We start from the raw sequence: 26,688 nt of genomic DNA, 5'->3' as shown, positions 1-26,688 counted from the left end.
GAAGAAAGGTAAACTTCCATTTTAACATGGGATCGTTATGCCGCTTGATTAAAACCGGCAGCAGAACTACGGTAACCCGAAACACAGCGCTGCCTTTGGACACAATTTCAAGTCATTTCGGGCAAAACCCCTGAAAAGGCGACAACGCTGACAGCGTTCCCACCCGCATCTACTGCCGGTGACCTGCGCCCCGCCAGCCGAGGGCGGGTTTGCGGCGGGGAAGGGGCTCCCCGGGGAGGCGGCCCCGGCGGCGCCGGCCGGAGCTGTCAGGCTCATTGTTCCGGGGACACCGCGGTCGCGACGGGCGGCTGCGGGGGGCAAGGGGGATGTTTTCACGGTGCAACTCCCTCTGGACACGACAAGGAGCGTCTGCCCTCTGTTATTAATGAGGAAACCCCCTCCTCTCATCCGGAAAAGAAACGGCGTCCCTGGGTAGCCGACGGCGCACCGAGACGGGCCGGTCGCTGCCCCGGGGACGCGGCCGAAGCGGCCGCCCCGCCACCTGCCAGCCGGAACGGGCGGGGAGCAGCGGCCGGGCGCGGGGCGGGCCGCTGCCAACAGCCTCCCGGCCCGACCCCTGCGGCCGCCGTCCGGTCCGGTCCGGCCCCGCACCGGGTACAGGTGCCCTCCCGCCGGCCCCCGGCGGCCCTCGGCCCGCCGAGCGCGGCAGCGGCCGGGCCGGGCCCCGCCCTGCCTCCGCGGTCTCGCCGGGCTGTCACCGCCGCGCAGCCTCGCCCGGCGCCGGCAGCGGGGAGAGAGAGAGAAACCTCCCGGCTCCCGCGACTAGCGAGAGGAGGGGAGCGGAGCCCCCGCCACGTCCCTGCGTCCCCCTCCGCGCCCCGGGGCTCCCCCTCGGCCCGGTCTGCCCCTTTCCGCCCCGCCGCCCGGTACCTGGTGGTGGTTGTAGGAGTTTCTCTGCTGCAGGAAGGCGGCGGCGGCGGCGGCCGCCTGGTGTTGGTGCTGGAGCTGGGGGCTCACAGGGGATCTCCGGTTCTGCTGTTGCTGCTGCTGCTGCTGCTGAGGTAAATTCATCTGCGGCGGCGGCGGGGGGGCGGCGGCCGAGAAGGGGCTGCTGAAGGGCCCGGCGCAGGGGTTGTGAGGAGACACCGGCGAGAAGCTCTGGAAGAAAGCGGGGTTGATCGATGACGGGATCCCCGGGTAGAAGCTGGTCTCGGATTCCGGGCTCGGGGGCGGCATCGCGCTGATCTGCCCGCCGCCGCCGCTGGAGACCGGAGGCTGCTGCGTCTGCTGCGGAGGCGGCGAGGAGGTCTGCACCGACCAAGGGGTGCCGAAGCCGGGCAGCGGCGGAGGAGGAGGGGAAGCCGCCGAGGAGGAGCCGCCCCCGCTCTGGTGATGGGGGCTGGGGATCTCCGGGCTCTGCAGGCTGCTGAAGCCAGAGCCGAGCCCGCCGGGCAGGAGGTTCCCGGGGCTGCCCAGCAAGTGGCTGTTCGGGGGGGACTCCATGGGGGGCAGCTTGGCTCTCGCCTGCAGATGAGGAGGAGACGGAGGCGGATTCACGCAGGAGGCGGCGGCCACCCCCACATTGGGGTCCGCGGACACCGATCCCCCCGGGCAGGAAGGGGCGAGCCGCTCGGAACCCCCCCTGTCCGCGCCGCCCTTGCGCTCGGCGGGGCTGAGGGGCCGGTGGTGCGGGCAGTCCCCCGTCCGCGGCGGCTCCGGGGGGTGAGCGCTGAGGAGCTGGAGCTGCTGCTGTTGCCTGTGCTCCTGCTGCTGGTACTTGTCAGTGGGGTGGCTGAACTGCTGCTGCTGCTGCTGCTGCTGAGGGGGGTGGTGATGATAGTCTGGGGGGTGGTGGTTATTCAGGGGGTGGCTGCTGCCGAGCTGGGCTGGGCTGCTGAGCTGCTGCTTAAACTCTTTCCTCTTCTGGCTCAGCTGAGGAGGCGGCGGCTGTTGCTGCTGCGGTTGCTGCTTGTTTAAATCCTGGTGGGGGCTGAGACTGGGTTTAAAGTCAGAGGAGGGGTGGCCGAGAGGGGGGTGTCCTGATGCGGGGCCGCTGCCCAGCCTCTCGCTGCTCGCCTGCTGCTGTGTCACCCCCAGGAGCAGCTCATCCTGCATGTTGCGGTGATGCGCAGCAGCGGCCGCCGAGGGGAGCGGGGAGGGCGGCGGCGACCCACCGGACACGCCGCCGCTGCCGGAGGAACCGGTTACAGCGGGTGAGAAGGGGCAGGAGGAGGAGGAGGAGGAACGAGAGGCGGCTGCCGCCGCTGCCGGGGAGGGGAAGGGCCCGGCGCAGCCAGCGCCTCCCACGCCCGGCGGTGGGCTGGGGGCCGCCGGCTGCGGGAGCCCGAGGCTGCGACCCCCGGCCGCGGCTGGGCGGAGGGGAGCGCTCCCCACCCGGGCGGTCTGAAGAGACAAAGATAATTAATTAATAACCTGCGGGGGGGGGGGGGGGGGAGGGTAAACACCCGCCGGCCGCCAACCTCTATACAAGCCAAGAAATAGCCACTGTCTAGAATAAAGCCCTCTTCCTTGCCACCATCTCCACTGCACTGGTTTTAAAAAGACCGGAGCCTTTTGATAATAAACAATCCTATTTTTATCAGGGCTTTTTTTTTTTTTCCTTCTAATCTACAGGGACCCGCGGTGGGGCGGCCCTGCCCGCCGCCCGCCGCGCCCGCAGTGACCCGCTAGCTGATCACGAACACCCCCGGACAGGTCGTGCCCCCCGGCGGCCCCCCGCCGCGCCCCGCCCGGTAACTCCTCCGCCCGCCCCGCCAGCCGCTACACCGTAGCGCGGGGGAAGCGGGGCGCCCCCAGGCTCGGCACCGCGGGGCGGAGGCAGGCCGCCCCCGGTACCCCCACACGGCGACCGGCCCCGATTTCCGCGGCCGGGCCCTGCTCGACCTCCAGCCGCCTCCCCCGCCGGCTCGGAGCCGGCTGCAACGCCCTTAAGAATGCCGGAACAGTCGTCATAGTTACGTCACAGCCCCACCCGCTTGCCTGCCCGCCCTTGGTAATGGCAGGCGGCTCCGCCCCCCTCATGAATAATGCATTGCATCGGTAGCACCGCCCCCTTTGCCGGGCCCTGGTGCTGCTGGGGCGGGGCGGATGGGCGCTCGCGCTGACGAACGCCCGCGCGCACGGCGCCGACGAGCCGGGTGAGCGCTACCACTTAGGCGGGGGGGTGTGGTGTGTGTGACAGCCTTTAAGTAACGCCCTGCAGATCTGCCGGCCTTTCGGGTGCGGGAGGCACTCACTGGGCTTCGACGACGTATCTACCCTCAAGGGGGAAACACCTGACATAAAATGGTTCTCTGTCGCTTTGCAGCAGCGGGTGCGACCGGCTTTTCTGCCCGCAGGCAGGGCGGGGGGAGGCTGGGATGGTTCCTTCCGCTGCCTGCCATCCCGTCAGGCACCCGCTCGGGGAGGAGGGGCGCCCCGCCCCCTGGCGTCGCGCGCCGGTCATTTGCATTGACGCAGGGCCGCGCGCCACGGGCGGGCGGAGGCGGGTGAGGGGGGTGGGGCGCGAGCGCGGCGGCACGAGACGGGCGGGTGTGGGGGGCCCAGCCGGGGAGCCCCGCCCCGGCCCCGCCCCCGGCGGCGGTGTTCCCCTAGCGCGCAGCCGGCGCGGGGGGGGGGGGGGCTCCTCGCGGCTGCTGCGCGGCCGGAGCGGTGGGCCTGGGGCGCCAGGGCTGCGGCCTCCCCTCCCCTCCCCTTCCCTCTGTGGTGGCGGTGCAGGGGCGGGGGCGCGGGCGCTCCCGGCGAGGCTGGGTAGTCACCCCTGCCTTCCCACCCGGATCCTGCCCCCAGGCCCTGCCGCTCCTTGGTTGGGCTCCTCAGAGGCCCGCACTGAGGCGTGGCGGCACGTGGTGGTGCCTTCTGAGGTGTTTCCCGGACGACGTTAAAGGTGGGATTTGACCCTTTCCATCCGGTGGAAGCGCAGCTCTTGGCAGCTGTTTAATGCAAACAAATAAATAGTCCAGCAACTCTAGATGTAATGCTGTTACAGATGCAGGTATCCCTGGAAAGACTAAAATAAGTGAGCTCCCCTTGTGCTCTGGGAAAGCTGTAGTTCAGCAGCGACAGAATTAATACATGGCTATTGAATGTGAGAGTACATTGGGGAAGTGTCATTATGTGCTTGACCTATTGTACTTTTCTCCAGGCATCCATTAGTGGCCACTGTCAGAGACTGGATGGCTGCTTTCTGTTTGGCCGACAGACCTTTGGTCTGACCCAGTGCAACAATTTTTACTTGTTAAATCTGTATGTGTTTGTTATACACACATAAAATGTAGAGGGAAAAAAAATTGGTTCGGCGTCTCCAGTCATCTCTGATGTGATTGTGAACCTGTGTGGGTGTGTGTAGCTGGGTAGCCATGCCATCTTGCAGGGTTAAGATGAAAATACACTTGCAGCATAGAAGAATAATTTATATGTATTTATCTTTGCTGTATTATGGCTTAGTACTCCAGAATTATTCATTATATTGGCCTCTTGTTTTGAGAACTCTGCAGCCGTCTGTGTTACAAGTGGTAAAAAACAAAGTGCAGACCAAGGCCCTACGGATGATCACATGCTGAGTAAATGTTGCCGGCCGAGTAATGGTTCCTCTCTGAACAGTGAGTTGCCTCATAGCACGGTCCTTGTAAACATTAGTTTTGTGAGCTGCAGAACTGGTAGCATCTGGCTTCCCTTTGCGTTCGTGTCGTACGCCTGACATTCAGTTATGTGCAAGCCTGAACAGAAGCTGTCCTCTACCTGGGGCGTTCTCAGGCGTCTAGCAAGGGTGGAAGCAATGCTGCGCTGTCTCTCCCCCATTACCTGCTGCCTATTTCTACAAAGTGTGTAGGAACTCATTTAGTTGTTTTTTTTTTGTAAGTGGTCAGCTTCTCTGTCCCTCACCTTTAAATCAAGCCCAAATTCTAGCGATTTTTTCTTCAAAACCGCTATTGTGGCATCTGAGAGTAGTCTTTTTAAATCGACTGCAAGACAAGAGTACTCACATCCTCGGTGACACCTTATCTCTGCCATGGTAGCTGCCTACCCCAATCGTGCATGTTAAACCAACTTTCATGAGGTGAATCTCATCTATTTTTAACCATGTAAAAAGTAAGCATCCCCTCTGTATTAGCTGCCTAATCTTCTACAAACACAGGACAGGTGCTACCAAAGGATGATTCATCCTACCTTAATGCAGGTACCTTTAGAGAGAGAAACCTGATCTCTCTGCTGATCATGAGGAAAGCTGCTGGCTATATCTTGCTGCAGAATCCAGGAGGTCTTTGGTGCTCCTCAGTCCTGTGATACACACTTCTTGACTCTGATACAAGCAGAAACAGCTGTACTGAGTCAAACAATGAATCCTCTCTCTTCTGCCTCTGATATGAGATCCCTTGGTGTATGCTGGGACCACAAATTCTGGCTTCTCCTCCACCAAATTGAGTCTCTTAACTGGCACCTTGGTGCCATCAGGAAGTGCTGAGTCCTGTCCTTGGCTCTGTTTTTCTCTCTCCGGTTCCCAGTTTCTTGATTTTTGACCATTTGGCCTTCGCGTGCTCTTGCTTTAATGTTTTTTCTCCCTTGTAATCACTTGATTCCTTCCTGCTTTCTTTCATCTTAGCTGCCCCTTTCCAGGGAAGGTTTGAGAGCTTTTTTGATTGGGCTAGTAGGAAAGTAATAGTGTTTGAAAACAGATGCCTAAACAAATGTGTAAGAACAAGCTCAGCATGTGTAATGCTTCTTTCAGCTACCTCAACCATTTGCAACTCAGGAACTTCCTAGATTTGCCTTTCCGGACCTTAGAGGATACTGGGATGCTTGAATGCCACGTTCCCTGACTGTCATCGGAAAGCGACCGTGCGCTTGGGCCTGAAGAACAGGGCATGCTGGCAGAGCCCCTCATCTGAATGACTTGGGGAAGCTAGAGAGTCATGGAGCTGGGATGAGTTGCTTAGACTAGACAACAAGCATTGCAAGAAGCAAATGCCAAGCCATATGCAATATCGCTGCACATAATATGTAAATTGAAAAAAACAGATGTTGCAAAACAAGCTGTCAGTACGGTAAAACCAAATATACCTAAGTTACAGTTCTTGTGGCCAGTAATCAACCTGCTTCTGTGCATTCATTGCAACAAACGTGCCAGGCACCAGCTTCACCTAGGAGGCCTGCGGCAGAGCTGGGGCTGACAACTATCCTGGGTTTGTCAGTGCCTGAAAGAAAATGATCATCTTATTTGTCTGGTGTTCTGCATCATCGACGGTGTGCTAAATTTGGTGTGGCAAATTGGACCAGCAATGCTATAGAAGAGAAAATAGAAAGACAAATCACAGTAAACAATATAAAATAACACTATATAAAGACAAATCAAATAATAAACTGTAAGGATTACAGAGCAGCTCTTCTGGCTGCCATTTGGGTGACATGAAAGTGATCATCAAGGCAGTGGCTTCTGATTTTTTCCCCTGAGTGGTTATCATCACTTCTAGAAATTACCACGCACAGCTTAAGTTCTTTCCTTTTTCTAATCCCAGGAGAATAACGCCTGCTATTGGGCAGTGTTAGCGACAGGATATTATTATATGAGAAAGGATTTTGGCCCACCGCTCTATTTTTCTGCTTGAACATAAAAACTTTCAGCAGTTCTAAGAACTGAAAAGGATTGTGCTGAGATGCTGTCCACTTCGGGGCGGTCTGTGGGTTTAGCTTCTTTGAAAAGTGTACGTTCTTGGGGGTAGGGTCCATACTTTTTCCTAATCAGACACCACTAAACAAGTGTTACAGTTTTTGGGAATATATAATAAACCATGAACCTGATAAAAATTTAGATACAGTATGTAGACTTTTCTGTGCATGCAGAGTTACTTCAGTGCTTCCTCATTTTGTAAATTAACATGAACACCAGAGTATCAGGAGCCTAACATAATAAAAAAGAAAATAACTCTGACTGCTGCTAGAATCTGCTATTTCCCTCCTATTAGCTAGTTGGAAAATCACCGTGGCTGTGATTTTGAATATGGGCTGCAAATAACATATACACATGAAAATTCTCTTTACTTTCCTTCGAATACTAAAAGCAGCTTTTCAGGTGAATTCTTGCATGTTAGAGTTAAAAGTAAATGTGGCTACAGATAGTACTGACTTCAAAAAACCTTTTTCTTGTGGAGTGGCTCAGCGTAGAGACTCATCAGCTGCTTGTAATGCAACAAATTGTTCTTTCCACAGCCCACGATATTTATAGGCCTCTTAGCATTTACAGTGATTTACTATGCCGTTTGACCCCTCTTCCAAGGCCCTACAGCTATAAGAAAATCAGGGTTTTTGATATCAGTTTCTTGTTTTCTCTTTACTGTTTTACCTTTCCTTTTCCCTTTCCACATCTTCTCCTCTTCCTGGGCTCTTTTTCAGCACTCTCTATTTAGGGAGCTCTGTCTGTCCTGCACTGGTCACAAGGGCTCTGCTGAGAGATCTGTCTCGATCTTCCCTGTGATCAGGCTGGTTAGGGAAGCGCGCAGTCTGCTGTCCTGCGGTCTGTGACACGTGTCTGCTTCGTTCCTCAGTTTAAGCTTTGAAATGGGCTTGCGTATGCATTCCAGGAACAGCACATTGTTCTAACTGGTAACAAAAATATACGATTCACGTACTTTTGCTAGAGCTGCTTCCTCTTAACCTTAAAGTTGATTTTTGTTAATGACTTTTTCCTCCCATGGAAACGTGGAAGACAGTCTGGGACTGCAGGTTATTCATATAGAAAAGCAGATGATGAGGTTTGACATTTCACAGGAAAAAGAGGTCTGAAGATTTATATCAATGTGTTTCATTTACTGTTTTTCTGTTCTTGATTTTTTTAAACTCTGAAAATAATAATCATGCATTCTTAGGAAGGAGGTAGGCAAGTCTTTTTCAGCAGTGAGCAGTCTGTTGAGTGACAGTAGCTTGCCTTTTTTCCTGGTGTTTTTCCTCATTAAAAGAAAAAAATGTTAATCGTCCAGATATAAAAAAAAAAATGGGAAAGAAACCTTTGTTAGATCACTGTGTGTTGGAATGAAATTAAAAGCAGTGGGAAAATATAACACCAAGGATTGAGATAGTTTGCTTTATTCTGTTCTTCCCATGCCCATGTTATGTTTTTGTTTGTTTGTTTTTAAAGCTAAAAGTTTTAAAATCTTAAAATTCATAGGAGATGGGCAGCTTTCTTCCTTTATTCAAAGCTCGACTTCCATCATGAGAGCTATGCTGCCTGCTGGACTTGAAGGATATGGGTTCTGGTCACAAGAATGCAAAGCGGTCATCTGCTCTGTTTTTTCTCCTTTTTGCCCTGGAGTTTAACCAGCGCATTAGACTAATATTTTCTTGCTTGCTAGTGGCAGTTTCTGTTTCTTTTTTGTTTTGGGTTTTTTTTGGTAGTGGAAGTCATTAGAGTTTCTCCCAAGAGAATGACTGCCAAAGTAAACAAACATCTTCATGAAAGGAAAATAATGTCTGTGGAGTATTCAGAATTCCATGTTTTACAGATGAGTATTTATGGCAACCAAGTAGTGAATTAAAGTGAATGAAATCCTGTTTCTAGTTACTGCTTCTGCTGTGCTAATTGAATGTGGCAATTTCTGCTAGTTTCTCAGCTACGCAGTGCAAGTTCTGGATGTTAGCTGTAATTTAGGATGAAGGAAAATATGAGATGAAACTCAGTTTAGAAAAAGGATATATTTTTTTTTTTTTATTGTTGGGAATTGAATAGTGCATGTAAACCTCCGGGGAATTGCTATTGTCTCTAAAATGTTCTGCATGTGGTTGGCAAGAACAACAAGGACAGAAGAAAGTTCAGCTAAAAAATTCATAAAGGCTGTCTGGTGGAATGCGTTACAGTCAGCTGTGTACCTCTGTGCTCTTATCCCTCTGAACTGATAGTTTTTAGCTGAGATGAAACATTCTGAGGAACAGGAGGCTGGCAGATTTGCAGCGTAGATTGTTTGGAGGTTTAAATACTGTGACTATCTCATCTTACTGTAAGTCTGTAGATATAATGCAAGCTGGAGTTGCTGGAAAGTGATAGAATGGCTTCGTGTGTACAGCCTACAAAACTGTGAAGAGCTTATTTTCTGTGTGCTGCAGAATCCTGCATGCTTTGCACCTCCTGTCCAGGATAGCAATAATTCACCAGTGGAGCAAATATACTTCAAATTTGTTGAGGATGAGACCATATCTAGTTCTTTGTTTAAGCAGTGGCTTTCACAAAGGGAACCAGTGCTAACTGGGAACTGCTGCCAACACCATCATATGTTTCATGACAAATGCAAAGTGTTCCAAAAGTTGGCACTACAAAATAGAGATACTGTCAATTTCTGTTTAATTCTCAAAATGGCTTGTAGGATTTCAAAGCTTTCACTCACATATCAGGTAGTGTTTTTAACAGTCTTTATAATATGGCTGCTTAATTTGGTTATATTACTAGGACATAAAACAAGATTATTCTGAGGATAGAGAATACTAAGGTTTTACTGCTGATTTTTTTTTTCCTGTGTGCTGTGTGCAGAAGAAGAGTTTGTCCAGCATTGTGTGCTGCTACAATCAGAATTTCTCATTTTCTTTTCTATGTACAGTTCAGATGCAGCTGCCACTGTTTACCAAACATGAAGGTGTTGTTCACAGCTCTGGGGTTAAGTTTGAGTTCTACTTTAAAGAATGCATAAGACATCTCTACTAAATACACGAATGTTCAGTGTATATTTGCGTACCTGAATATTGTGGTGTAGCAGGCTCCCGGAAATTTTACGGAATGATCTCGGTGATCGTTGGATAGGCCTTCAGAAACTCACGTAACTGACTTGCGCAAAGAATAACTGCGTGATGCTTCCAGTGTTGGAATAATCTGTTCTGAAGGGTTGCATACTGTAGTTTGACTGTATTTAGGAGACGAGGTAGGAGACCCAAGGAGACCCCGGAAATTTTTGAGCAAGGAGGCTTTCCAGTACAGTTCATTGAATCCTGTAGGTAGCTGTTACCGCAGAGGCAGCAGGAGGAAGCCAGCATGTCTCTGTAGCTTGGTCTGCCCCTCTGTGGGAGTGTATGGACCACATAGCAAGTTAAACAGAAGGAGTATATGTTTGCACCTCAGCAGGCTATTGAAATAAGTGCTTTAAATTGCTACAAGAAGATTTATTAAAGTTTACTTATTAAACCTCCAAAAGGTGATAGAGGAGCAGGTTCCCTTCTGAGCCATAGCATCTGTGTTGTACTAAAAGCAAAGGCAACCCATCTGATTTACATGTGAAAATATATTCTCTTGGACTTGACCTTATTTCCTCTTTGAGTGTAAGATGGATGTTCAGTTATTTTACACCACCACCCACTGTTTCAATAAAATTATTTTCAACAGTTTCTGGAAGAAATTTGCTGCTTTAATTAATATGGAATTATCTCAGAAATTAGCAGCACAGACCCTTCAGATTCACCATAGAACTAAAATTAATCAAACTTTTATGTACAGGCTAGAATTGAAGAAATACAGACTAAAGTTACGAAAACCATTAACCATATCATCGTGACACAATATGACTATATATCCAGTAACCAAGGTGGGGTCAACAACTCTAAGCCTCTGGGAGGTAGAAGAGGCAGGCCTGGAGGCACCGCAGAGTTGAACTCAGCTCTGCCATACAGCAAATGAATGCTCTCTCAACACTTGGCTGTTTATTAGTCATGTCCCAGCTACCTTCCCCACCCTTGGCTTTTTTTGGGGGGGAGGGAGGCTTTTTTTATTTTTTTTAACTTACTAAGTTACATTTCTGAACAGTGCAGGGTGACTGATACTGATGCTTTCACTTGTTTTCCTGCTGGTCTCCCTCCTCCAAAATATGCCTAGCTCTAATTGGGACTCAGAAACAGGAAGTCTTGAGTCCTCTCATAATAATTTACATCTCTGATCTAATGATCAATAGTAAATCAATGTTCAGGTTCATCACTTTTGACTGTTCATGCTATTATGATGATATGAAGACATTGAAAAGCAATATGCTGGTTTTACCCCGTGTATTTTGATTACTAAAACCATATTATCTGTGTGGTTCTTTCTTAGTGCTCATGTATAACATTTTTAATAATTATAAAGAAAAGAAATCCAAGAAAAATCCCTGCCAAGAAACTATGTAAAAGCTGAATGTATGAGAATATTTGTGTTAAAATATTTTAGAAGTGCATTAGCTATACAAAAAAATAATTGAAACCTAGAAAATGTAGTGAAAATATTGCACTTCAATAAAATGAAATATATTAAAAAAGAAAACACACAGTTAAAGTCATCCAGGCAACCTTAATTTTCTTCTATAATGAGAACCTAAGGGAAATGTGGAGTTAAATTTAGTTTATTTCTGCAGACTCTAAATTTTTTTAACCCTTTATGCACAGTTTTACTTAAAAGAATATGGTTGCTTGGATGCCTTAATCGTTAACTCCTCTACCTTCATATGTTTAGCTTTTTTGTAAGTTTAATCTAACTCTGAGCCCTGGAAGTTGTGCTTTCTAACTGCATAGCTACAAGGTGAAGGAACTGGGGTAAGATCAGACTTACGTTAATCTTTTATACAGAGAATACAAAACCTACTGTAATTCTGTCATTTCCTCTCTCATGGTATTGAGAGCTCAGATCTGGTTTTATGCAGTGTCACAAAACAATTTGCTGCTTAAGTATAGCTTACAGAAGCTACTTTGCAGAATTGATGATCACATATGCCACAAATCAATTGTACCCATGATATTAAAATTACCTAGATCTTTAAAAATTCCCAAACCTTGGTAAATATCCTTGAGTAATTGTGATATCATTTTGGGTCAATGTGCTTTGACCGTAGGTCAGTCAAAATGAATCATCCAAGGAACCTTGTTTTCATATTTGTAATATTTTTTTTGTGCATGCTTATATAGTGTGTTGTAACTGAAGAGCAGAAAACCTCATAAAATTTCTACATTAGGAAATCAAAGGGCTTTTCTTTTTTTTCCCTTTTTTTTTTTCTTCCAAATAACCTCTCTTTTCAACATTGAAAGGTCTTCTTTATATGGGGAAATTTACCAGAGACTATAGTAGTATAATTATGCCTTGTGGATGCTTTTTAATCTTGCATGAATGCCTGTAGAATTCAAGCGTCCACATGGGGTGTTATACCATCAGAACTATAGGGGTGTAATTATGCTGGTGAATTCTGTATGAAGACAAATGCTTTATGAAAGGGAATTTTATTTTGGCTCTTCACTTTTCCGCTCATTCATGTTCTGAACTAAAAGGAGTTGATCAAATCAATGAAAGTAATGAAAATTCAATGGTTATCAAGTAGACTGTCAAGTGCTGGGAAAATCGGAAAGTAATAAATATATACGTTTCCTGATAACATTCATGTGCATTTTTGTTCTTATTCTCTCACCAGTGTTTGAGTTTGTGAGGGGTTTAGTGAAAGGTTAATAAACAAGGTCTGTTCTTTGCTGAGCCTCATAAACTAATATACCCAATAGCTAAACACTTAGAATATTAGAGATTCTTAGCTTTCATAAAAAGCAGCTGGGGTTTCAGGCAAATATGACACTGGAGAATTATTTGAATACTTTTTAGTCTCTGTAGGACCTTTGCAGCTAGCACTGAGCAGATCAGCCATTGAATTTCTATATGTGAATTTTCCTATATCCCAGTTAAATTGTAATTCCTTAAATATGTGAGTCCTAGGACACTAGTCAAAATTTTCTCTACAAAAGTAGCCCATTTACATGAAAATAACTTTCAGTGTGTCTATAAGGGTGTAGTAATAATTTAATAATTATGTACAAAATGTGCTTAGAGTGAATTACAAGCATGTTTCGATGTAATTGCTGCATAGACTTTAAGACAAGAAAAGCCCGAGCATTTTGGTGATGTAATCCAGTCCAGCCTTAGCATTGACCACAGAGCATCGCTCTGTAAGTCTTGCTTGAAGACCATTATTTCAAGGTGAACTTCATTAGAAAGATGTCTTGTTCATATTTAAAGAGTTCAGAGAACAAAGAGTCCACCACATCTATACCAACACTCACTGTTCAGGTGAAGTGTTTTATTTGTGGTCTGAATTTAGCTTTGACTTAACTTGTTGAATCTTTGCTGGATTAAAAAGCCTTTAGCACTGGACATTATTCAATGAAAATACTGAAAGGCTGGGATCAAGGCATCTCAGCCCTCTTTTGTTGTTAGGCCAATCTCGTTGAGGTGCTTTAGTTTCTAACTGTAAGGCAAGATTTCTGTATCACCAGTTTTTCCTGTAGTTTCTTTCAAGTTTTCAAACATCCTTCTTAAGTAAGGACATCAGGGCTGTCAGCAATGCTATTGCTAATGAGGGAATTACAGCGCGAGCTGAACAAAAGCGTGCTCTCCCCTTTCTGTTTTTGAAGCGTGGAAGAAGACATAAGGGCTAATACATTGCTTCTACCAAAATTTTCATTTTTCATATTTCTTTTCACAAGCCTTTTATGAGAGATGCCTTATAAGGGCTTCCATTGGATATTATGCTTTTCCAGTGCAGGGTTATTAGAGGGATACAGCAAGGTGATACCTTGCTGTGATAACCAGAATATTTGGTTTTGCCCTGGGTAATGTTGCATACAGTGGTAGTGTTTCTCTCCTGCTTCATATTTTTTTTGTCTGCTAAGATTTCTTTTAGAGTTGAAAATACAGTCTCCAATTCTGTAAATGTTGTTTACTTTTTGTTCCAACATGTATAAGCAATTTTTTTATCATTAATAAAGTATACATTTGTCATGTGTGCAGGAATTAAAGTGAAGCGGGTTACAAGGTAGCACGGCTGTGCCATTTTCTTTATTTCTTACTTTGCCAATTTTTCACCTGTAAAATTTCCTGGTACGGATTTTTTGTTTTCATCAAAGCATGGCCCTGTATATTCATCCAATATATTCACCATGGTAGTCACTGTCACGCAATGGTTAGGTAAGTGTTTTACAAGCATTATAAGTATGTGGTTTTGCAGTTGTAGCCCATCACTCTGAAGCTGTTTCAGGCCTGCTGTCAAAGCAAACTGAAACAAGATATTTAAATTTCCTTTTACTTAGCAATAGTTTCCAGTCTTCAACTGTTCTCTCCAGAGACAGTGTGTGACTGTGTGCTAGTCATGGTATGGCCTTAGCTAGACCATCTGAGGAATTTTTTTATGTCCTGGAAATAATGGGATCAGTTTTATTGTGGTTGTGAGGATGTGTGCAAGGGGCAGGAGCACTACAGAAATGCACAGAAAAGGGAGCAAGGAAGCCCATCAGCCTGAGGACTGCTTGCAACATGACTCCAAGAAAGAGGTGCTTGAAATTGAGTAAAGAAACTGTCTCCTGCTGTTTGCTTCCTACTGTGTTCAGGGAAACAGCATATAGTATACATGGTTTGTAAATAAATAGGATTGCATTGAATAAATGCCTATCAACAATTCGAGGCATAACATACAAGACATCAAAAATCAGCTAATTGTTTCTATCTATGTTTACTGACAAAGTTTATAGCAGTGTCTTAGAAAATCCTTGGTGAAGGTGAATGGAGAGATAATGCATTGATGAAGCTGAACTAAAACTACACGGCAAGTCTGCTTTTCAGTCTGGAGCCCTAACTGAAAATTATGTATTTCTAGTAGCATGGAGTGGTTTTGTTTGTTTTGTGTTTTCTAGTCAGAACAAAACCTTGATAGTTACGGAATCATGGAGAAAAGCTTAGGTTGGGAGGGAGCTCTGGAGATCGTCTGCTCCAAGCTCCTGTTGAAAGCAGGACCTTAGATGAGATGATCAGGGGCCTGTCAAGGCCAGTGATTTCCATGGAGTTCCCCCACTTTTCTGGGCAACCTGTGCAAAGCTTGGTTGCTCTCATGTTGAAGAATTTCTTATACCCAGGTGGGTTTCTCCTGAAGCAGCTTGTGCCTATTGCCTCTTCTCAGTGGGCATCTTTCTGAAGAGAATCACCATCATCTCTATAACAACCATGTGTTGGAAGACTCTGTTCAACCCCCAGCTGTCTCTTCTCCATGCTGAACAAACCCAATTCTTTCAGCCTTTCTTCATCTGTCAAATTGTCCAGTCCTCTAATCATCTTGATGGCCCTCTGCTAGACCCTCTCCAATTTTTAAATGTCTCTTTTGAATTAGAAGGACCAAGAGTGGACATCGTATTCCAGATGTGGCCTAATAAGTGCTGAGTGAGTGGCATTACCATGTCCTTTGGTCCGCTGGCTGCAGAATTACCGAGGCAGTCCACACCACCATCTGCCTTCATTGCTGCAAGAGCACCAGGCTGGCTCATGTTCAGCTTGCGATCCACCAGTACTCCTGAGTCCTTTTACCCCTGATAATACTATTTCATTTTTGACTACATATAATGAAACCAAAGCACAGAAGTTCACAAAGCTTCAGGAGGAAAAGGGAGGTGCTCTCCTTATTTTACCCTAAAGCCCAATGACTTCAGCACTCACCCACAGTACGGGAGACCTGTGTTCAGTTCTTTCCTTCTTTTGAAGAGTTGAACCCGTGTTGCTTGCAACCCTGAGTGGTGCCCTCGGGAGGAGGCTGTAACAAGCCACAACATATTCTGGGGTTCCTTCAAACTCCCTTGTTGCCACAGTGATATTTTTGTTTAATATACTTTTGATGTTTTTTAGACGAGGGACTACAGGTGTACCTCCTCGGGGATTATTTGTCCTTTGTGCACTCTTTTCTCACTTTGGTTCAGAAATGCAGAAGTCCAGAGAAATTCCCCAAAACTTTAGAGAAGAAACTGTGTTTGCCCAGCTCCAGTGTGATCCTTACAACATACTAGGTCTTTGTGTTTGGTTTCTTTCCTTTGATGTGAATGAACTTGCCTGGAGTTAAGTGATTAGTCATGACTTGAATGGCTCCATCTTGGTAGTGCTGGTGACTAAGTAGGGGCTACCTGAATTTCATTTTTAAAAAAAGGTACTTATTGTAATACTTTTTGCTTTGAACATGGGGGTACTTGCGCTTTTTTATTCTTTTTGTACCTCATATAGCTTTATCTATACAGTCTAGTAACTTGTGGTAGGATAAGAAATCTGTTTGTTTTGTTTTAGAGGAGCCAGGAAATATCTAAAAATATTTTCAACTACCACAGTTTTTTAACAAAAGCAACTTGGGTATAATGTTTGATGTACTGGGTAATAAAAAGTTGATCAATATTCATTGCTACTCTTGTTTTATTTTGGAATCCAAGTGCCAGAATGAAAAACAAAACAAAACAAAACCAAACCATCACCATTAACACTGGCAGTTTATTTGCACACTAAAAATTGTGCAGTTGACTTCTCTGCATTATGTTGCACTTGCAGATATCAAAGTATGAAAAACAAGGATAATTTTAATTTAATTGGTATGTTAAAGGGAAATAATATTTCCCTAGTACTTTTTAAAGATACTTTCAAAAAGTTAATAATTTTGAAATTTTAAATGAGGAAAATTAATTTGGAATTTCTGGCGTAGCATGAAAATGGTGCAAATTTCCATCCATTTTACAAATAGCAAAGCAGACTATGTGATTGGTGGGCATTTGTTACAGGCACGCAGGGGACAAATTCTGTTGCAATGGAGAGCTCTGTGTTCCAGGACTTGTCCACAATGTATGAGGAAAAGATGCTTTGCCAACAGTAAATCCAGAATGAGGACTTCTTCTGAACATCATTAGGAAAAAGAACGCCTTAAATTTTCTAAAGATCTAATCTCAGGAAAATCTCAAGGATATCGTAAGATGGAAATGTCTGCAGGGAGCGGGAGATGAATCAATGTTGGACTTGCTGATGCACTGTCAGCCACTGATCGCCAAAAACTCATGGGTACCGCAGTACCTTCTACTTTGTGGAAATAGACTTCGGTACCAGGCGGTATTATGTGAAACATAAAATCGATCAGTTCATCAGAACAACTTGTCTCCCTAACTGAGTGCTAAAAGGGGAAGTTTTAATGGAAAATGGGGCTTCTCAAGGAAATCCTGCTGGGTATTCTAAAGGCTACGCTTTAATGAGCACACAAGTAAGATACCTTGGAGAGGAAAGCTAGCCTAGTAAAGAAGGCACAAAGGTGATAATTAAACAAGAAATCAATATGTTAAGTATGGAAAAGGGGAAAGGGGGGCATAACTGGGAATGAAAATTGAATCTACGAAATGTAAATGACTTTTAGAGAAGATAAAGGCAATAAGGAATTATTACTGGCCAGTAGAACTTAAGACAATAAGAAGGCATTACCAATATATTAGGAACAAAAGAACAACTAAATCAAGTATAGATTTCAGTCTTGCAGAAAAAGACAGAACAGATCCAATGGCTGGAAATCAAAGCTCGAAAAATTCAATCATTATAAAGATGCAGTGAGGGTGATTACACATAGGAATAATTTCCCAGTGTAGGTAGGTGGTAAGCTTGCCATTGCTAGGAATTTAATCCAATTGGATACACTTTAATCTGACTCTGGGAACAGGCTTTTGAGTATCTCTGCGGATGGCTTTGGAGGTCATTTCTTCTGTGCAATCTGTACATCTGCGAATTTATATTTGTTCTTTGTCACTCCCTTCTTTCGTAAGCTGTGGAGGAGAACAGAGAGCTCTCATTGCACTCAACGTGTTCCACACGCTCAGCTCTACGTTAAGACAATGACTAAAAAAAAAGTCTCGTGCTTCATGGCTACAGCTGGCTGCCTGCAGAAGGCGAAAGCCTGATTCTCTAGGTTAATTCTGGATTTTTTAATTCCATTTTTCTCTGAAGCCTTAGGGATAGGCATAGCTGGTCATAAAACCTTGGAGAGATGGGGCCAATTCTCTGCAGTGAAGTCCTCTCTTTTAGATAGCTGCTATCTTCCAGCTGGCTGGGGGATCAGATGATTTTCTCCCTGAGTCAGGGTAGCAGGCACTTCAAGGGCTTTTTGCTTTCCTCTTCATTATGACATCTATGCATATCTGAGATCGTAATTATGATCATTTGGGCATATCTCATATAATCAACTCACTGTCATTACTGGAGCCTGGGGCAGAGGCATCACAGCCTTTTTTGGCATTCATGTTAGCTTAATTTCTTCAAGATTGAATTTTTTTTTTTTTTTTTTTTTTTGCATAACCCAACTCACTGGGGAAAGCAGCCGTAAACGGGTGAAGCATTATGTCACATACAAGACAGCAGGTTGCCTGTTCTGGTTTAAATTCTACTGATTTCTAAAGATCTTGCCAGCTTAATTTTGCTGCAGTAAGAGTTATAGGTGACAAATACTGTTTCTTTTTTCAAAACGGGCTGGTGCCAGTCATGATGCTTGACGGAGCTGCAGAGCTGCCACGCAGGCTGCTCGAGTGCCGCTTTGCTGGCTGCATGCAGCAGCTAACAAAGGGTTTGCTGTGCTTGCAGCCGCGTTGCCTCTGAGTCCGGCTTTCCTTCTGCAGCCCTCCCTGCCTTTTGTTTAAAAAACCTGTCCCTTCAAAGCAAAAATAAGAAACCTTACTAATATTACAGTACCGGAGAGGGAGGATGCAATAGCTTTTCTTATGTTTTTGCTGAATTACAAATGGCAGTGAGCAGAAAGAGGGATGTCAGGAGTTACTGGCAGCCAGGCTACATATCGTCATCTCCTAAGAGGCAAATGGGTCTGCCAGCGTTCTGCCTGGTGGCCGTGCTGGCAGGTGGCTCTGGTCTTACACTACACTCTCTGTTGCACACGTGTGGAAGTACGCGCTTACTTCGCGACGATCCCCCTTTCTGTACAGGAAGCCGAGGCTCTCAGCAGACACCTGTTATCATCCTACGAAGTTGTAAAAAGAGACCTGCTGTTTCATCAACGTCAGCATGTTTTCTTCTTCAGCAGGTGAAGGGAAGGCAGCCTCCGTCTTACGTGAGCCGTTAGGTATTCTTTTTGTGGGGCCAATGGAGGGACACGTTTTCGATTGCTACTTGTTGTGTGCAAGTGGAATTGGCACTTCCTTATGTAAATAGACATATTGTCTTATCGTGTAAGTCGCCTTACGTATCATCGATCGTATGGCTTATCATATCTCATTGGTTTGCACCACATATAACATTGGCTTATGATATATATATATGGTTAATCATATATCGTGGGCTTATCTCGTACCCATCATCTAACAGGTGACTGAATAAACATCTGTACCTCTTTGTGCTTGTACAGAGGTTTGTACATGGGAGCTGCAAGCAAAGGTAAGTCTGGCTGGAAAATTGGAGGTAGATGGATTGTGAGAGAGGAAGGGAAAAACCCAAAAGATCCAGATTATTCCTTGAATGGCAAAACTAATGAGTACTGTTTCTCTCTTGCTTTGTGTCTCTTGAGGTGCGATACCTCATGTTCATCACATTGAAGTGCCCTCTACCATGGTACCTTCCAATCTTTCCGTTTCCTCACAGTGAGATTCCTTACTTTCCCCTTACCTCCTCTGCCACGGTGTTGCACTTCACTTTTTCTACAGCTTTTAGCTACTGTTGCTTGGCGTGATGATTGGGCATGACCCAGCAGACGCTGTTCTTGAGATGCATGCATGCAAGGTGGCCAACCTGTACGTGTCCAGCGTGGTCAGCAGCTGCTACCAGCTGAACCTAATCGACTGCCCTTCTCTTCTGCTGGCAACAAAATTAATGACTTTGGGAGCTGCCTTCCATGATGTGCTGAGTGTTGTACAGGTCTGTTGTAAGATCTTACTATTTTAAAAATGTCTACTCTGTTCAATTTGGTTGAAGCTGAACAGACATGACGGAGAGACAGTGTGATGCACGCAAGCTTCATTTCCTCAGGAAGCCAAGCTAAAAAAAAAATTCTGCCTAGGAAAATTTTCAGCCAACATTTGAGAAGCTTGCCATTAATTATCGAAATGAAGAAGCAGAGCGTGCTAACACGGTGTTGATTCAAACCATCAGAATCAATCTCTCAATAAATAGACCTGCTTAAAACAATATGTAAAACATCAGATTTGTGCACTGTGTGATGTTCCTTCTTAGCTTCTGTATCTGGCCTTGTCGTAACAGCCTCCAGCCCTAAAAATCACCCTCCCTTACCCAAACGCTACAGGATACACAGAATTTAAAAGGAGTGTTTTATTCCTAAGGTGTCCGAGAAGCTCTCTCTTTAAGGTTGTTTATTCAGAGCAAGTAAATTGAACTAGGTCAGCCTGAATTAGGGTGATGTTCTTCAGAGTGCCCATGGTCCTGGTGCTCGTGGGGCTCAGCATCTCCGGAGGACTGCTACTGTGCAAGGTCTCCTGCCAACCCTTCCTCTCGGCCTTTGTTGCTCAGAGAGCTTCTGCCCTGTGACAGATGTATCTGCACATGCTTTGCAGAGTAGTTTTGGATTCATTGATGCAAAAAGATGAAGTAAAATATGTATTTCTTGTATCACTGTTTCTATTGCTATAAAGTCAGTATTTTAAAGGCTTTAAAGTTTCTGGAAATGGATTTTTGATTTATTCTGAGAACCAGCCTTCTGGTGTTTATTCACTTGCCGTCTACCTTCTGAAGGTCAGCTGGGAACTACAGCTTTTACAAATCATCCCTTGTATTTTAGGTTAATCCAGGCCTTCCTGCACTTTACTCGGTTGTTGTAAATGCAGTTTGTAATTTATACAGAATGTGGTTCATCTGCCCTGTGACTAGGAAACGTGAAAAGAAGGCATTCAGTCATAGTTTATGCATCTGGTGATGCGGACTGGGGTTTTTAAAAGAACCCAGAAGAATTAGGCATTCAAATTGCATTAAAATGCTGTGGAAGTGAAGCATATAAACTCTATTAAAAAGCTCAGTCATTATCTATAACTCTTGTTTTTTTCTCCAGTTTAATTTGTGCATAAGCCTGCTTAGGGGAGAGAAGTGGACGAGGCTGGTTTTGCACACCTTGCCTTCTTGTCAGTGCTGAAGAGCAACCCTGCCTTAGAGCTTGAGCACGCTGTAGCTTTCTCACCTTTTCCATTTTTAAATGCAGCTTCATGTACCCATCTAACTCCTGGTTTTATAATTAAAACATTGTTTTCATAACTATAGAAATTAATGTAAATATCTGATTAATAGAACTGCTCATATAAATAGTTTGGTGAATATGATTTTGAAAATACATTATCTATATGTGTATGACATCCTGGGAATGATTTGTACCTTTTCACACTCCGAAATTTTCGGGGAGACAAAGCTGAAAAAAAGTCACTTCAGAAAATAAAATTGTATTGCAGAATGTAAAAGAACCAGATATATTGCTTTTAAATACAATGCAATGTGGCTAAAGATTATATGTAATATACTGTCAGATGTCTAACAATGCAAAAGCTTCCTCTATAGGCAAGAATCAGTAAAGTACAATATGATAAATATAATGAAGAACAAGATGAGAGATCAATTGGATACACAGTCAGATGAAGAAGAGTAGGTAGGGAGCGGAATTTATTCTGAAGTCAGAAGAGATTGCTGAAGCAGTACAGAATATACTTGCTGGAGGAAGGAGTTAATAATTGTGCCAGCAATGTTCAGCCCCTATTTATTGCAAGACAGAATTAATGGCTTTCCTGCCTGGTGCTGAAAATAGAAGCCAAATTTAAGTTGTTTCTTGAAGGCAGATATAATTAGATCATGAAACTTCTGGCTTTTGGGTCTAAATAATAGGATAAGAATGGCCACAGTAAATCAGAGCAGGGTACGGTCTCTTAACTGTTTCTTAGGAGTGAGAATAGGACAAGCATGGAGTGATACTTTCCCCAATTTCCAGCTGTGCACAATGCACATACTACTTAAACTGTAGATTTAAGTGCATTATATATTTATTAGCCCTTGCTGAATCCTTTCTCTATAGAATGTTCTAATTATTTATGAAACCCACTTATATTTTTGTTAGCCACAACATTCTTGTAGCAATAAACTATACAGTGTAGCTGTGAATTGTGTGAAAAAATATTTTTGTTTGATTTAAATGGTAATATTTGGTGCCTGCTAAGTCTTATGATATGAGAAATAGTGAACAATTGTTCCTTACTTGCTATATATGCTATTCTCACTTGCATATACAGTTACTTCCTCTTAGTTGTCTCTTTTCCAAGTTGAAAAGTGCTTTCATCCATCCTCATACAGTTATAGTAGTATACTGCTATTCATCTATGTTGTCCAGCATATGCCATTCCTACTTCTAATAAAGCTTTGGACATGAGTCAATCAGACCTAGGTGAATTATTTCGGATGTGGATGCAGTCTGGGTTTATACAGTGGTGTAATATTTTGTCTTTTGACTTTTCATCCTTATACAGTGATTTGTAACATTTAGTTTGCATTTTCTGTCTGCCAGCAAGCACTGGACAGATGTTTTCAGAGGGGTCTTATCAAGAAGTCCGAGATTCTTCCTGAAGTGATACTAAATAATGTATTTATTGTTTATCACTGTGTATATGCAGTTAGGGTTTTTTCCCCCCCCATGTGTATTACTTTGCATCTATCAATATTAAGTAACGTCTACATTTTTGTTGCTGAATCACTCAGTGTTCAGTATAATGACACCTTTTGAAGTATTGACTGTTCTGATTAATTTGTATCATCAGCGAACTTTGCTGTCTCATTATTAATTCCCTTTTCCAGATCATTTATGAATATACTGAAGAGAATAAGTTCAAGTGCAGATCCCTGATCGCTTCTCTCCCATGGCGAAAACAATTTATTACTACGCTCCAACACATCATTAATCTACTAAAGAATTTTCATCCTTCTGATAACTTAGTTTCTTTAAGAGCCTTTAGAGAGAGATCTTGTCAAAACACTTTGACTTCTGGAAATCCAAGAACATTATAGCAATCCGCATTCCCAAGCTGTCTGACTTCTTTAAAGAACTATTAATATCATCAATTTCATCAACCAACAGTAAATTGAAAAGCCCAAATTTAGTCAGGTTTCTCCTTCTGCAAATATTACATTATTTGTATACTAAGAATATCTACAAATACTTTCATTATTAGTACCAAGGCTTCTAGCAGTTAGTGACAATTTCTGCAGCAAAGTTATTACTATGCTGCCAGAAACTCCAGAGTAAGGTGCAGATTTTCATTGACCCCGAATGGAGCATGGTTTCTTTGTGATAGAAGTCCTCTATTTATTTTCTGTAAATGACACATCCCTGAAGCAACAGCAAGGGAATGAAAGTTACATTTTATCACAGTAGCATTTGCAGAAAAGTGAACTGCTAAAGTCCCTATTCATAACGAAACTTGGGCCAGCCATGAGTTCCTAAAAAGCTTACCTGCAGGTGCTTAATTTTTTTTATTTAAAAATTTATATCTGAGCTTTATGAACTTCTGATTAAACTTTTAAAATAAATTAAGGGTGAGAGGATTAGATGGGGAATTGGAAATGAACTGTGGTATCTTTTGCCTCTAGCTCAGCATTTTGAAGGCAACCCAAATGAGATGTGACAAAGTGCAGCGCGCTCTTTTCTTTTTGCTGATCTACATGTAAGTGGAATTTGGTCTCTGCCAAGTTTTTTGTGTGTGAATGGCCACGTCACTATCCCTGCTACTGTAATTAGCACTAATTAGCCCTTTATTGGAATTTAAAATAAATAGGCCATGATTTAGATATCACAGAGACTAAATTATCCGCTTAGATGATCGACCCGGACTAGACGAACAGCCTGCTCCCCCCCGCCCTCCGCTTTTCCACCATTTGACAGAAGTTATGAAGATATGTTTTAAGTGGCTGATATGTCCAGCTCCCCTGTTTTGCCCTATTTGAAATTTAAACTATAAAATCCTGTTGAAGGACAGTTCCTTAGTGTGAGTCGAATGAAGCTGTGTTTTAGTCTTTTATGGGTCTTAGTTGCTATTGGACATTTCCTTCCCCTTTGGAAGATGTGAAGAACTTCAGAGGAATTCCTCATCAGTAGATGTTGAGAGAGGTGCTCCTACTTCTTCAACCCCTGATCTAAACTTCACACTGCTCTTTCTCAAGAGAATATAGTTAATCTCGGTTGGCCCTTGCTTACCATGACTCTGCTGTTTCTGCTGCCTGTTGCACGGTCTTGCTGACGGAATATCTTCAGGCCTGTAGGTACTACTGAGTTGTTTCTCCCGGTCTTCCCTCGCTAAAGAAGACATCATGCACTAATAGATGTCCTGGGAGAGGAAAGTGTACTTTTTCAGAGAGACATTGGATGCAGCTTAGCATCAGCATGTGTGCAGTCTATGGACTCTTTGGTGACCACCCTACCTCTTTCTCTTTGCTTGACTCTGAAACCCCAGCTGATTCTTCTCTTTTCCTCAAAGCACCTACTGGATTTTCTGTAGTTGCCTCCGTCTGAACTTTTCCTCTGCTCCTTGTAGAGAAGAGGAAGGCCTAGCAGCTGGAAAAGGGTGAGTCCTTCAACCAGACAGCTTTCCAGTAGTTGCCAGGTCAGCAGAGACCGCAGCGGGCTGGTAAGCCTGATCCTGCTGCAATTCAGAGCATAAAATGATCTACAGTGCACACGAGGCTCCTGGTCAAAGTCTGATGGCACAGGAAGCTGTCACTGCTCTTCTGGGGTGGTGGTCATTATCCAAATGGCCTCTACATTGTGGTAATTGGAAAAATATTGATGGCCTCGATGTCTGTTTCATTGAATTATTTAAAAAGCAATTGGCATCGGTGCTAGAGTCAATGACATGCGATGGACTACTGCACCGCTTTAAAAATCCTACATGTTATGCCAACAGCATGGGGGTCTTCAGTCTTCAAACACAGACGCATGCCGTCAAACACCACAAACACTAGATGTTATTCTGAAAATAAAGAGAAGCAGTGTGAATCTGCTTTTCCTGTATTTTCACCAAGTTATTGGCTATTTTAGGTCTTTAATCAAAATGACTATTTGGACTTAGTTTCAGAACAGCAGAAACCTGCTGGCTCTTTCAATGCAGGCAAAAACTTAAGCTGTCAATATGCAATTCATGAAACAACTGGAATTTCAGCAATCAAGTATGAGACGTTTCTTGTTTCCCACACTAGGTTAGCACTTTCTTGTAGAGATAGTTCGCATCATCAAGATGCGCTCTATGGAAGTGACTCATTTGTGCATTTTGGAGTTCAGACGAAGTCTGTTAGTTGTCTTTTCTCTGTTATCTTCCACATGTTTTCCCTGCATTCCTAACAGCATGATTCTGCCTGCTGTCTGCAAGTGAAACAGCTTCTCATCTACACCTTCCCTACCTAGATTACATGCCACCTGAAAACTATCACTGATTGTTCCGAAACGACCTTGCTTAATAGGGGTGTGTTTTTTGTGCTAGTCCAACTATTTTGACAACTGCTACAGCTTGTAAACGTGGATATAATTACACAGGACTGAATATCCCTAATAATGAGGTAGTCCTTCTGTATTGAAGTAACTATACCAGTACAGCTATGCTAATATCAGCATAACTGCAAAACACAAAACCAGATGTACCATTTTAACTATCTTAGTATCGTTAAAATGGGCAGTGTGACATTTATGTATATATAAAGCCTTAGAGCAGAGAAATGCTCAATACGTTCTCCCTTTTGGAAAAGTATCTATTACCTTAGGAAGACCATAGCCGCCTTGACAATGTGAAACTTCGCTCAAACTCTGTCAGTTCAATTCTGTCTACGTAGTCAGACATGAAATTGAGTTACAGTGCCTTGATGGGTTACCCCATGTCAGTGGAGACGAATCTGTGTGCAATCCAGTAGCCCATCACCAACACAAGGCAGAAATCATTAGATCAAACAACTCCATTTCACAGAGGTTTAAATGATTATTTTTTTTCCTCATGTTTGCTTGTAGTCTAAGAACGTGCACATAGTCTGTTACTATGCTCAGCTGAAGCCTACTAAGTTATTAAATAGTAGTAAGTTGATCTTGTGACTGATCTCCAAATTAGAATTTTGAAATAATTTAACTAGATCAGTTTTAAATAGGTGATTGGGGACTGAAAATCTGTATATAAGAAATGTCTGTCCTATATGCTGATAAAATAAGATCTTTAGTGACTGCATTTGTTTCGCTTGTACACTGATGACTGAGCATTTTCAGAGGTAGCTTAGAATCCACAGTTTCCATTTGAAATGTTTTCAGGTGTGCTTAGGCAACTTTTTCCCATTTATCCCTAGAATTTCATGTGTCTGCTTGTTTGAAGAAAATTACATGATTGTTTGGACTTCAGACAATTTTACCTTCATAATGAATCTTCTTTATTTTTCTCAAACTGTCACAGACTTACTGATGTGTAAAGAAGCCCCTTTGGAGAACCAAACCACAACACTATGGAACAGACAGCTATGTTTGGGTTTGATTCTGAACAAAACCTCGCTCTTCGTTTCAAAAGTTTTATTAAAAGAGATAAAAGAATTATTATACAAATGTTAAATGGGTATCTCATCTCTTGATGACAATTATGCTTATGGCAAGAATATTACCGTCAATTGTAATGCCTGAAAATGTTGTGAGAACTTCAAGAAACCAAGATCTGACTACGCATCGTCAGGCAATGCCTCTGGGGTAACGTGCAGAAGAAACAGAGGGTTCTGCTCTTTCAGAATTAAGAAAGATTGTGGTCATATTAAAGTTTATGTTAGCTTCATCTTAGCTGATACTGAAGACCAATATAATTTGCAAGAGAAATTTGAATGTAAATATTGTCAGCATTTTTTCACACTTTTTCATTGTGAAACAGAAACCATTGAATGTTATGAGAAGGAAGTTAAGAAACTCC

The 26,688-nt window shown here is 44.0% G+C and overlaps 1 protein-coding gene and 1 long non-coding RNA gene across 3 annotated transcripts in view; one reads left to right on the top strand and one right to left on the bottom strand.

Moving 5' to 3' along the window:
* The window catches only part of CPEB2 (cytoplasmic polyadenylation element binding protein 2), a 55,099-nt gene extending 52,874 nt beyond the window's left edge, over nucleotides 1-2,225 (bottom strand). For both annotated transcript variants that reach the window (XM_087736224.1, XM_087736225.1), the window contains exon 1: nucleotides 892-2,225. In XM_087736224.1, coding sequence (XP_087592350.1) covers nucleotides 892-2,076 — 1,185 coding nt within the window. In that variant the 5' untranslated portion in view covers nucleotides 2,077-2,225. The remainder of the gene's footprint in view (nucleotides 1-891) is intronic.
* Nucleotides 2,226-3,572: 1,347 nt separating this feature from the next.
* Nucleotides 3,573-26,324, top strand: LOC148051375 (uncharacterized). Its single transcript, XR_015699632.1, has 3 exons — nucleotides 3,573-3,868; nucleotides 23,360-23,433; nucleotides 26,191-26,324. It is a non-coding gene; the product is annotated as an uncharacterized LOC148051375 (long non-coding RNA).
* Nucleotides 26,325-26,688: the final 364 nt, after the last annotated feature.

The sequence above is a fragment of the Nipponia nippon genome, unplaced genomic scaffold, assembly GCF_047370975.1.
Source record: "Nipponia nippon isolate SJK-2023a ecotype South Korea unplaced genomic scaffold, ASM4737097v1 scaffold_6, whole genome shotgun sequence".
NCBI classification, from domain to species: Eukaryota; Metazoa; Chordata; class Aves; order Pelecaniformes; family Threskiornithidae; genus Nipponia; species Nipponia nippon.
This window is presented reverse-complemented; position numbering and strand designations above follow the sequence as displayed.